Genomic DNA, 12,533 nt, shown 5'->3' on the forward strand with positions numbered 1-12,533 from the left:
ATTGAATATGATGAGACAATCAACTCAATTATTTAGGATGGCAATTATGAGAGTAGTCATTTCTATGGCAATTATGAGAGTAGTCATTTCTATGGCTAAGGATGGCCTTTACATCAGGTGGATGTAAAGAATGTATTTTTACATGTGGTGACTTAAAGGAGAAAATTTACATGGTATAATGACTTGTATATGAGGATCACATAAACCCATATTTTGTTTGCACATTACACTAAGCCTTGGTATGGCTTGAAGCAAGCACCTCAAGCATGGTTAGACAAGGTAGGGGAGTATCTTGTCACTATTGGATTTTATATATCTAATGTTGATTTCTCACTTTATGTGAGAAACATTGACAGAGGGATTGTGCTATACTTTTATATGAGGCCGGGATATTTTTAGAAAGGCACTTGGTGCAGAGAAGCTTCATAGGTTTATAAGCTTGCTTGGAGTGTAGGGTACGGAGTTGAGCTTGATGGGGAGTGGTGTTGAAATATTGAGCTCAACTAATGTGGATATGGATGACACCTTTGCACTTATGGATGACATGCTCAGATGACACCTCCGCACTTATGCCATTGGCATGGTTGATGAGATTATGGTTGATTTGTCACCAATGGTTTGTAAGTTGCATGGTTGATTTATCACCAATGGTTTGTAAGTTGTATGACAACTACTTTGGTTATGGCATAGTTATAGCGATGGCTCATTTAATCGGGTTCACACAATGAACATTGGTAGTAGAGTACTTTCCCTTATAGTATGTACTCTTGTCTTTATGTTATGGTTGTCGAGAAGTGAAGAAGAAAGAAGAAAATACAGCCATCCATCTTTCTCTTGTGTGCTTGTCTACTCTTGTGTGTACGTGAAGAAATTTTCTTGCAAGGAGCTCAAGCTCACCCACTCCCCCACATTCTTCTTAAAGTTGTAGTACAAGCTTCGTTGGAGTTGAGACTTGTAGTCATATATAGCATCCATTGTTTCCTTTGATCTCATCTAACCTAAAGGTAAATTGAATTGCAATCATTGAATTGCAATGTAGTGTAGGTTTTTGTGGATTCGTACCTTCGTGCTTTGACGAGAGAGATTTGGGTTGAGCGAGCTAGCCAAGATGGTCTTGCTGCACATTGGCAACAAGTTTCGGGGTGATTGGCTACACCTCTTGTTTCCAATGTATGTGGCCTTTTAGTGTTTACACTATTTCATGTTTTCATGTAGGATCATCTTTCGTAGAGGTGACCTTGGCATATATTGGAGCTTGGATTGGAACTTTATGTACATAGTATTGTTTTCACGAGTCACATCATCTCTCAAGTTTTGAAATGATCATTGGATTGTATTGTCCCCTTATCTTACTTCCATTACTTTACGCGATTGTAATTTCATCTTCTTTCTTTCTTTCTTTCTTTCTTTGTAATAGGTTCTTTACATATGTGGAGACTATTTTTCTTTACATATGTGGAGACTATTTTTCTTTGTAATAGGTTCTTTACATATGTGGAGACTATTTTTCTTGTCAAATGGCTTGTAGGCTTGAAATCCATTATCCATTGTAATAGGTTCTTTCTTTCTTTGTAATAGGCTCTTTACATATATGGAGACTATTTTTCTCATCAAATGGCTTGTAGAATTGAAATCCATTATCCATTGGATGCGCTATGAGTCTTTTCACTAGTACCTAGTTACTTTTTTGGCTTGTGTACGAGCTCTTTTGGACTCTTATCATAGTTTTTTTGCTTGTTATGAGCTATTTTGACTCTTAGCATAGTTGAATAAGTATTCATGCACAACTATTTGAACTAGTTATGGAAAGCATCATTTGGAACTTTGAATTTTCCTCATGTGTATGAAAATGTAGATTTAGAATGTGCATGTCTTTGACTAGTTAGGCTTATTGCACATGTTGACATATACTTGTTTCTATAACAAATGATTTTGAGTACTTCCAAGTCCAGCAAATGTTGTTCTCTATATAACAAGCAAAATAGGGACATGATATTGAAGTTTGACTAAAGAAAAACAAGGATTTTGGGTTCTTATAGAAAAAACCCCATTTGTTGAAGGAAGTAGGATATCAAAAATTGAGCCTTTTCTATATTTTTCTCATGTCCGTTTAGTCACGTACCTTATTAAAAAAAAGCGTTATAAAAAAAGGACATTTTTACGCCCTAAGTGACAGGGGGTGATGTCAATATTATAAAGATGGTTTTATTAAATTATATGTTATGTACTTGCTGGCTGCGTCATGCTGGCGGTGAGGCGACGTCATGGCTGGTCTCTAGAGAGAGGAGAGAGAGGGGGGAGGCAGCTCCGGTGGGCATTTTTACTCTGCTGGCTGTGTCGGGGAGTGTTCCGCATGGACTTCCCCCACTCGCTGCTGCCCCGCGCGCACGCACACACACCCGTATATATATATGGCCTTGGGCAACCTGTCTTTCCATTCCTTCTCGCTCTTCTACTTGGCCTTCTTGCTGCTCATGATAGCGCTGCCAGCCCTCCTCCTTTCCCGTACCACGCGCCCTCTCGTCCTCCTCCAACACCAACACCAGCAGATCATCATCAGCAGTAAGGCTCTCCTCAACACCAACCCTCATCTCCATCGCTCTTTTTCTCCCCCTTCTCATCATCATCATCACCACCAGAGCCAGCAGCAACCTTCCCACACCATGGCCGCGTCCCCCTTCTCAAACCCCCGCTCCGTCGTTAAGAAGTTGCTCTCCAAGGAGCAGCCCGAGGGCGACGGAGCCCTTGTCCGCCGCAGCATCGGCAGGTAAGCAGCTCGGAGTTTTTCGTAAAATTTGCTCTTCTATATCCTGTAATATAACCTTTGATCATCAAGATTTGCTGCTGCTCTCGTTTCTGTGCAGGCCCGAATTGAAACAATTGGACCCTTTTCTTCTCCTGGACGAATTCTCAGGTACACTTCCTATGCTTCCTTACCCCAATGGATTATCTATCATGGCAATGTAAACACATTCTTGCACATCAACCAAGCTGAAACTTGAAAGGGTAGTCACCCTAGGCAAGGTAGGCCTCCGCCGAGTTCTCCCCATACACGTGAATGGTGGGATCTGCTGGTATGGGACATGAGAGTCTGGGGAAGACAGCTAGGCTCAGATGAGGGGCTCTGGCTAGGTGGTGGGTGAGATAGCCAGCTCCCCTGCTTGGACGAGGGGCTATGCCTAGATGCTGAGATAGACAGCTCCTCTATCTATGTGCATGGGAACGGTTGAGATTTTGAGGACCAACATGTAGGCGGGGGTTAAGGCACCCTTAGCTGAGCATAGTATCCATTCGGAAACTATATATTTGGCATGAAACGACATGCCACAAGATTAGATCTCCAATTAATAGCAGCTCTGTATGAATATCCATCAAAGTTGCGCATTGTCACTGAATAGACCAACATACCCCAACTTATATCTAAGTGTAAAAAATAGCGAGACCCAGGCTGCTCTTTTGGCCAGAGCCTTCAACAAGAGGGGCATAAATTGCAGTTTTTTTTCTTCATAACTCAATGCAAATGCAAATGCAAATGCATAGAGTTATAATGCAGCTGTGGTATAAGCACTCTCGTAGTTGGAATAGTGAACTCCTGAAGCCTGAAAACTGGTCAGGGCGACCCATGCAATCAAGCTAATTATGGTAGTGTGTAAAGCTACCATGTCTCAAATCTCAAGGCTCCAGACGGTGGTCTGACATTCCTTAAGGTCAAAACCAAGTCATTTATTATTGCCATGGTTCTAATGTCAATGCTCCTGCGCTTGCGAGCCATAGGTACATGGGTGCCTCAGGGTATTGCTTGTTAATGCCCCATGGACAGCGGTTTTTCGTACTTCTACTTGCAGGGCAAGTGGGTAGAGGTCCCGATTGTGCTCCCTTTTAACTTTTTGGGATGGCCTTGAACCAAGTCTCATCCTCCCCCTTCCCTTTCCTGCTGATGTAGCCTCCCTTGTACGCTTAATTGCAGTGCTCAGTTTACAAGTTTACTCTTACTTCTACTTGCAGGGCAAGTGGGTGAAGGTCCCGAGTGTGTTCTCTTTTTAACTTTTTGGGATGGCCTTGCGCCAAGTCTCATCCTCTCCCTTCCCTTTCCTGCCGATGTAGCCTTCCTTGTACGCTTAATTGCAGTGCTCAGTTTACTCTGGGTTGAAGGCTTCTTGCCTTATGTTTATTCGAACCAATATTTTCCAAAATTATAGTAATGTTTTTTCTGTTGGAGGGAACTTTCTAGAGTAATGATGTGGTCTGTTTCTTTCTCTTTTTTTTTGGTTGCTGACAGCACACTAACTTTTTCTTTTGCAGTCACTGCTCCAGCTGGGTTTCCAGATCATCCTCACAGAGGTGATTTTACCTGAACATGGTTTAGATGCTTATCCTACTGGTTGGCACCTTTTGGAGCTGAACAAGTTCATTCTGTTATGATGACTGTTTTTTCAAGGATGTTTTGATGATATTTTTTTGAGACTGTGTATGGTTTTGATTACAGGTTTTGAGACAGTCACATACATGCTTGAGGTGCTACTCCATTTTTCAAGAAACTCTGCAACTTGTGTTCTTTTCTTTTCCATTTTGGATAACCTCGGATTATTTTATCTGCTTCTCTTGACCTTTATTTTAATGTTGTTTACAGGGCGCCTTTACGCACCAAGATTTTGCTGGTCATAAAGGCACCATCAAGCCTGGGGATCTGCAGGTGCTCTCTCTCTCTCTCTCTCTCTCTCTCTCTCTCTCCCCATGGGGCCTAACCTTGTTCCAAGCTCATTCCTAAGCTATGGAAAGTAGCACTCTTGACCGTCCCATACCACTGAAGCGTCCAACTACATAGCTGGACCATTGTCATACCTACAAGCCCTATGAACGCATGAGTTATTGTGAAAGAATGGTGCTATTTATGAGTTCTTGGTTGGAAGGTGGTTTGTTTTGTTGTTTGAGGCTGGTATTGTCGAGACTGCATCCCCTGTACTGTTTGTTTTTTGACAACAAGATTGGATGCTATATTTCTGTGTCCCTCAGAACTCAACCAATGCTACTTTGCTTTGGCAGTGGATGACAGCAGGTCGAGGAATAGTGCACTGTGAGATGCCTGCAAAAAGAGGAACACAACATGGCCTGCAACTCTGGGTGAACCTTTCTTCCAAGGATAAAATGTACGCTTTGGCGTAGTGTTCCATCCCTTGCATAGTTTTGTTTGAACTTTATTTATATGCAGTTATTCACATATTGGCAGGATTGAACCAAACTACCAAGAACTAGAAGATAAGGATGTTCCCAAAGTGCAAAAAGATGGCATCAGTGTCTCTGTTATTGCAGGAGAGGCTATGGGCATTAAGTCACCTGTTTATACCAGGACTCCTACCATGTATTTAGACTTCGAGCTGGAACCCGGAGCTGCTTTGCATCAAGCTATTCCGGAAGGTTGGAATGCATTTGCCTATATTTTAGAAGGTGAATCGAGTTTTGGATCTCCAGATGTTCCTGCCATTGGGGCACACCACACGGTCCAGTTGGGAATGGGTGACGGTGTCAGTGTATGGAACAAGTCAAAGGGCATGTGCCGGTTTGTTCTTATTGGGGGTGAACCATTGAATGAGCCAGTTGTTCAATATGGACCATTTGTCATGAACACTAAGGAACAGGTGATGCAGGCTATTCAAGATTATCAAAAAGGTAGGAATGGGTTTGAGAGAGCTCGTGGATGGCAGTCCGATCCCGTTGCTCTTGAGTGAACATTAAGGTTCTTACAGCTGCATTCTTTTCTCGCATATGGACCTAAGGGGCCCACCATCTCTGCTACTACTCAATAAACATCTGAGATGTCCGTAGCTTGAAAGAGCTTGTGCCTCTTTGTGAAAATGAAGCCCCGAGTTATTTAATTTTGTAGAGTTTTTATCATTTTCTCTCTCTCTCTCTCTCTATATATATACACACATATATATATATATATTAAATCACACCTTGTATTTGCAAGAGTTAAAGATGTTTTGTCAGCTCCTTTTGAGGACGTTTTTTTTTTCTTATTATTGGAAGGAATTTTTAACTGAAGACCCAATTTACACTGTCTATTTTGCAAGATGAATATTTGAAAGCTGTGGCATGCAGAAATGCATGCTGATGGTCCTTATATTTACAAGAGAAGAATTTCTCTTTGAGGACCTGCCTCTGCAGGAGAGAGAGAGAGAGAGAGGGGAAGGGAAAAAATATTTTCAACGTAATATTACAAAGGCATACCAACAAAACGTCAGAGTTTTTCACTGAGCAGTATCGCACAAAAAGCTGGCCAACATGCGATTTTCAACATGATATTGAAGTAGAATGTCCTTGTCTCCAGATGAACATGGTTGAGTTGACCTCAAGTGTGATTTGTGAGCCATAAGCCTTGAATTGGTTTACATGTTGAGTGCACTTATTGCAGCCTTTAGAAGTCACCAAATGGCCTTTGTCACCATGGTGGTCATCCGAAAACAGGCCTCACAAATGGTGGCAGTCCCAACAATTGCAAGCCACAAGGGTGTTCATGAGAATTATAGAGAGGTCACCAACTGTCCATTAAGTGAGCCAAAGCATGTCAAATGCACCGTCTGTCCTAGGTTGCTACGTGGACCTTCTCCTTCCTTCAAAGGATCCCTTTTTTGATGGGCCTTGAACATGTTGTGAGCCTTAGTCCAAGAGACTGAGTCGCCAGGTGCCATCTAGGTCAGTAGGGTGTAGTCCTTGCACCATCTAGCTCAGTAGGGTGTAGTCCTTGCGTGCCTGTGGCACAAGTCTATGTAATCCTCTTTGTAAGATTTAATGGATGTACAGGCCAGGCTGGAAACTTATTACACCCATGGGCGGGTGTCTGGGAAGGCGAAGTTGTGTCAAGTCCTAGTCCAAGTCCCGGGTAAATGTGTTGGGCCATGTTTTATTGAAATATGAGTTCCCATCTTCTATGGTATAACCATCCAATTTGAAACACAAGTTGCAATACTCATCAGATTGCAATTTTCTGTGCTGTGTGCATCCTTTGTCTACTCACCATGGCAAAAATAATGTACATACCCGAAGCAAGGCGCAAGGTCATAGGTGCAGGCATGGCGTTGGTGGAAGCAGTAGGGTTGAGCTAGTTCTATGCCAGATCTGGTATCCAGAAAGGGACAGGTTTGCTGCAGAGGCGATGGCAAATTATCAGTTGGCGCAGACCATTGGAGGCCACAGAATACAGCTGTCCATGGAAATGCATGAAAGAAGTATTCAGGCTGCTTTCAAACAACGAGACTGGCAAGGATGTGTCGCAAGAGGCCATATGGACTATGCTGCCAAGGAGAGCGCCTAGTAGGGGGTGAACCTAGGGAAGATGGAGAACAAGGAAGATACCACATGCACCCTGCACTGGAGTGATATGTGACACACTGGCTCTACATCAATTCACCATTCATCAGTAGGAATCACCGTTTTTAGGAATATTTTGTCGTATGCCATGGTCCCATTGTGAGCCCTCAGTCCAAGGACAGTCAGGCCCGAGCTACATAGGTCAGTCTGTGGGCCTTAGAGGTCAGTCAAGTGTCAGTCCTCTTAACCCACTTGGAGAAAATATGAGATAGTGCATATAGTGTTAGCCTTAGCATTAGGGTTGCATTAGGAGCATTAGGTAAGCCTTGGGCCAGGCCATTGCATGGTCATCCCATAAAGAGCATCTTCCAAGCCATAGAAGGGTTTGGGCAGCCAGTTGACTGCCCTACATAGGCCCAATGGCCAGCATAACTTAATCCCCATGAGCAGTCAGCCAGTGACAGTGCCTTTAGGCAGCGGTCAGCCAGTAGAAGTTTAAGATGGGAACTAGTCGTGGAAAGCATCAAGTCAGCCAGCACCAATAAATATTAAAATAAGATTATTGTCCACAAGGGACTGGCCGACAGAGATGTACCAGCTGACCGCATGCTTTTGTGGATATAAAAGCATGTGCATTCCTCCCACTCAGTCATTCAGGTATTCAGCATAAAATCAGCAAGACAGGATCAGTTCCAAGCATTGGCAAAGGTCCACAAAGGGTATCTTCAGCATTCAGCCAGCATATGTGCATCCCTCAGTTTTGGGGTTGCATAGTGGTCATGAAGTGCCATTCAAAGGAGCTTGATGTCATGTGCAAGATTTGCCATGGACATTCTCTGAGGCTAGTCCTGAAGGGCAACAGATAAAGAAGGAACTCAAGAATCAGTTAGAACCAGGTTTTGGAGCATGAAGTGCAGAGTTGGCTAGTGTTGGACTAGGAGACTGACAAGGAAGAACCTGTTGGCTGCATAAGGGTGCTGTCAGCTGTATGGAGAACAGGCGGATCTACGTTTATCATATTTATGTCCAGTCGGCTGGCCGACCAGCAGTTGGCCAGCACTCTAGTGGTCCAAGGGCCTACATAAGGGCACTAATGCTCATCATTGTGATTCATTCACTCCCACTTTGGGTGTGGGTCTAGACTAGGATTAGAATAGGTATTTTACTACCTTTTCAAGGCACCCCAATGGCTGTAAGGATTATGTACCTTTTTGTACCATATGAAATATTGGATTTCCAGCCCTCTCTCTCTCTCTCTCTCTCTCTCTCTCTCTCTTCTGTCTGCGTTTTTTGCATCAGCATGTTCTAAGGGGTGTTTAGGGCTGAAAGAAGAGCAGTCCCATATGAAGGTGTGTAGGTCCAAGGTATAGGAAAGTGCATAGGTACGAAGCCCAAGGCAAGGAACACGACCGAGAAGAGCTCCTAGGAGGTTGGTTGGTGGTGTTTCACAAAGCCCAAAGGGGATGGCAGTCCTGTGAGCCAGGAAAGGCTTTCGGGCAACGGGTCCAAGGGAGGATGATCCTCCAAGGGGTGGAGTGAGAGTGCCAGACTGATTTCTCAGGAATGAAGACCAAGACGGTGTTTAGAGACAGGGTAGGAACGGATTGGGGACTGGATGGAAGAGATGCATAGATCTTATTTAGAGTCGAGTGGTTTTGGAGACCAGGCCGGGTTTTCAGTGAAGAGGGTTGACAGAGATGGATGGGATGACAGAGGGACTCTGGGAACAGAATGGGATGATGACAGTAATCCAAGAGCAGGTTGGAATCCTGTCATCAAGTTTAGCAGAGGGGGATGTTATGTGCAAGATTTGCCATGGACATTCTCTGAGGCTAGTCCTGAAGGGCAACAGATAAAGAAAGAACTCAAGAATCAGTTAGAACTAGGTTTTGGAGCATGAAGTGCAGATTTGGCTAGTGTTGGACTAGGAGACTGACAAGGAAGAACGTGTCGGCGGCATGGAGAACAGGCGGATCTGCGTTTATCATATTTATGTCCAATCGGCTGGCCGACTGCTGGTCGGCCAGCACGCTAGTGGTCCAAGGGCCTATTTAAGGGCACTAATGCTCATCATTGTGATTCTTTTGGGTGTGGGTCTAGACTAGGATTAGAATAGGCATTTTACTACCTTTTCAAGGGAGCCCAATGGCTGTAAGGATTATGTACCTTTTTGTACCGTATGAAATACTGGATTTCCAGCTCTCTCTCTCTCTCTCTCTCTCTCTCTCTCTCTCTCTCACCATTGAGCTATCTAATGGTCCTCTTATCTTCGTGTGTGAGCTTTGGGCTCTGGATGAGCATACTCCGTAGTGGTGCTCCATCGCTAGGACTGGCACGGCGTGATTCGTAGTGCCAGGGACGGGTGGATTACACACGGTGTGTGTACCTGGAATTGACTTTCCGGTGGGCCTGTTGGTGCCCGGAAATGTCAAGTATTGTGCAAGTACATGAACGGAGATTATCCTTTAACAATGTTGCATTGTGCACTCATGTTTGCCTGCCTTTGAAATGTTTTCGCGTGAACTGGTTTCGTTTGCATGCTTGACATGTGTGTCTAGCTCAGGGGTCGGGGACGCCCTCCCGTGAGCCGTGGAATGTCTTGTGCTATTGTCTTTTAAGAGTGTATATTAAAGTGCTAACTGGAGAAGTGAGTCCAGGAAGGGGTGACCCCTGCTTGGGTCTCGTTTCACTCTCTCTCTCTCTTGTCTGCGTTTTTTGCATCAGCATGTTCTAAGGGGTGCTTAGGGCTGAAAGAAGACTCCCAGAGCTTCCGCATGTAACACTTGGACAACATCTGGATCAACCTGCGTTGGGTCTACATCGTCCTTGTGTTTGGCAGTCCTCAGTCATCCTTCATTCTCATTGTAAGTTCTCCAAAGATTAATATAATCAAATACTCCTGCTTGCGCCGGGGGGGGGGGGGGGGGTAAAATTGGGACCCAATATTGTGTCGACTCTTATCTGCTTTCTCTCTCTCTTCTAGTCTCTCTCTAAATGGAATTGTACAAACTCACGGGTATAAAGAAGGCTTCGTTGCGTGCTACGACGATCAACCTCTTGCTGTGATATGCAGCGGAAGTCTTTGTATTGGAAGATCATGTCACACAAATGCTCACACCGTCTTTTGTATCCTGAGTTTCGTGAGTTCAGCAATCCACTTTAATACTTCAAACTTTAAAGAGATATGAGAGAGAGATATGAGAACTGTACACCAGATTGGGTCCCGAATTACCCACCGAAGGGCCCCCTATTCCGATAACGAGATAGTATTTGCTTTATTTCTTTAGACAGAATGACTGTGGACTGTAGATAAGCCAAACGCAAGATCTCGGAGGATCGGAAGCCTGGCTGAACTGTACACGGCTGTAGAAACACCTCGATGAACTGATCTCGAGCCTATGCACTCTTCCCAAGGGCATGAGGAAGGGTGCACACCTGAGGCTGAGAAAAGGAGATGGTGGACTGTTCTAAGCTATGTTAGAATGCTGTAAATGCTTATGAATGCTGTGTTACCTTCACCAGAGGGCTGGTGTATGATTGGATGATGTACTGAAGGCTGAATACTGATGTAAATTGCTGTGGGACTGAAAACGCATGGAAGGATTGCTGGAAATCTGCAAACGCAGGGCTGTGGAGCAAGTTTCTGGCGTTGGACTGATGTTGAGGACTGATGTTGAACTGAAACGCAATGCTACTGTGCTGCTGCTGGACAGAAACGCTGACCTGAAGGGCTGAAAATCTGTAAACGTAGGCGGCTGATTCACATGCAGAAAATGCAGGTGTTTATGCTGAATTGGGGCTGATTTGATGCGCTTATGGCTGTAGGGACTGCTGAATTGCATGCGTTGGAGAACCAAGGTTGGCTGACGCAAACTCAAGCACTCCAAGGGCTGGATGAGACTAGTCTAGTGCTGAAGGCAAGGGAACTCCTTGGGCTGAGGAGGAAAGCTCTTAGCACACTGAAGACTGAATGAGAAACTAAGCCCTATGAAAGCCTATTTATACTAACTAGAGGCTGGTCAAGTTGGCTGGTCATTTATTTAATAAAGTTTATATTTATAAATGACAATAAATGCTAAATAAATTTCAAAAAATATGAAAAAATACCAGATAAATCCTAGTAAATTCACTAAGGCTTCTGGGATGTTCTAAATGATGCACAGGCATATGAATGCATATTATGCATAATGCAGAGTACTTTCTGATGCAAACCCTAAGGCTTCTACTGACTCTACATGCATGAATGATTCTCTCCAAGTGGATTGAGGGACTTGACTGACTGACCGACCCGCTAAGGCTGAGAAATGACCTATGTAGCTCGTGCCTGACTTATCCTGGACTGAGGATGTACAATGGGGTCACGGCGTGCGACAGTTATCATCCTACTGGGTTCTATTACTGTACAATTGTTGCACTGCTGATGATAAGCCATCTAGTCACCATATGCACTGAGTGCAGAGTGCATGTGACATTCCCTCCTACTTAGCTTGGCGGCAGGTTCATGGCTTCCAAGTAGTCCGCCAACAATTGGGGTACTCCTGGAAGAACTCCTCGTCTAGCCATATGGCTTCGTAGGTGCCTCGATCTTGGAATTTCGTATAGAACTGACGTATCCGTCGACCGGAACCATGCTTCCATCGATGAAGAAGGATCTGCTTAGGCTCAATAACTTCTGCTTCGTCTACCACGTCTGGCTGCTGCTGTTCATCTGAAACATCAAACACTTCTGGACCAACATATGGTTTTAACCAAGAAACATGGAAAACATCATGCATTGACCAACTGGTAGGCAATTTTAACTTCATGGAGACATCACTTAACTTTTTGACTATTGGAAAAGGGCCAAAACTATGGAATGAAAGCTTGGGAGGACAATGTTTGCCTTGTTTTAATCTTTGTTTCATGATGCACTGAGAGACCCAATCCCCTTCCTTGAAGTGGATATCTCATCTAAACTTACATGCCTGTCTGTGAACTGAATAATGGCCAGGCTCAAAATTGAGGGCCAAACTAGGTTGAGTACCAAACTCTGCGGAATCGACATACTGATCTTCTTAGTCTTTTCCAGAGATGTTGAGGATGGTAGACTCTTGACTGGCCGGGATGCTGGTCTTTCTACTAAGAACATCTGCTACTACTGGGTTATGCTGACCAGGGATGTACTTGATCATTCCTCCAACCTGGTGGAAGAGCTGACCTTGTCTAGTGTGCTGAGCACTCCACTG

At 44.2% G+C, this 12,533-nt stretch overlaps 1 protein-coding gene across 1 annotated transcript; it reads left to right on the plus strand.

Annotated features, from left to right (window-relative positions):
- Positions 1 to 2,340: 2,340 nt before the first annotated feature.
- Positions 2,341 to 6,040, plus strand: LOC147632261 (pirin-like protein). The gene is made up of 7 exons (XM_086807071.1): positions 2,341 to 2,767; positions 2,865 to 2,914; positions 4,303 to 4,341; positions 4,487 to 4,515; positions 4,631 to 4,693; positions 5,044 to 5,147; positions 5,228 to 6,040. The coding sequence occupies exons 1-7, from the start codon at positions 2,412 to 2,414 to the stop codon at positions 5,724 to 5,726; spliced, it is 1,140 nt and encodes a 379-aa protein (XP_086663197.1). The 5' UTR covers positions 2,341 to 2,411; the 3' UTR covers positions 5,727 to 6,040.
- Positions 6,041 to 12,533: the final 6,493 nt, after the last annotated feature.

The sequence above is a fragment of the Cibotium barometz genome, chromosome 13 (assembly GCF_041138505.1).
Source record: "Cibotium barometz isolate CiBa-2024 chromosome 13, ASM4113850v1, whole genome shotgun sequence".
NCBI lineage: Eukaryota > Viridiplantae > Streptophyta > Polypodiopsida > Cyatheales > Cibotiaceae > Cibotium > Cibotium barometz.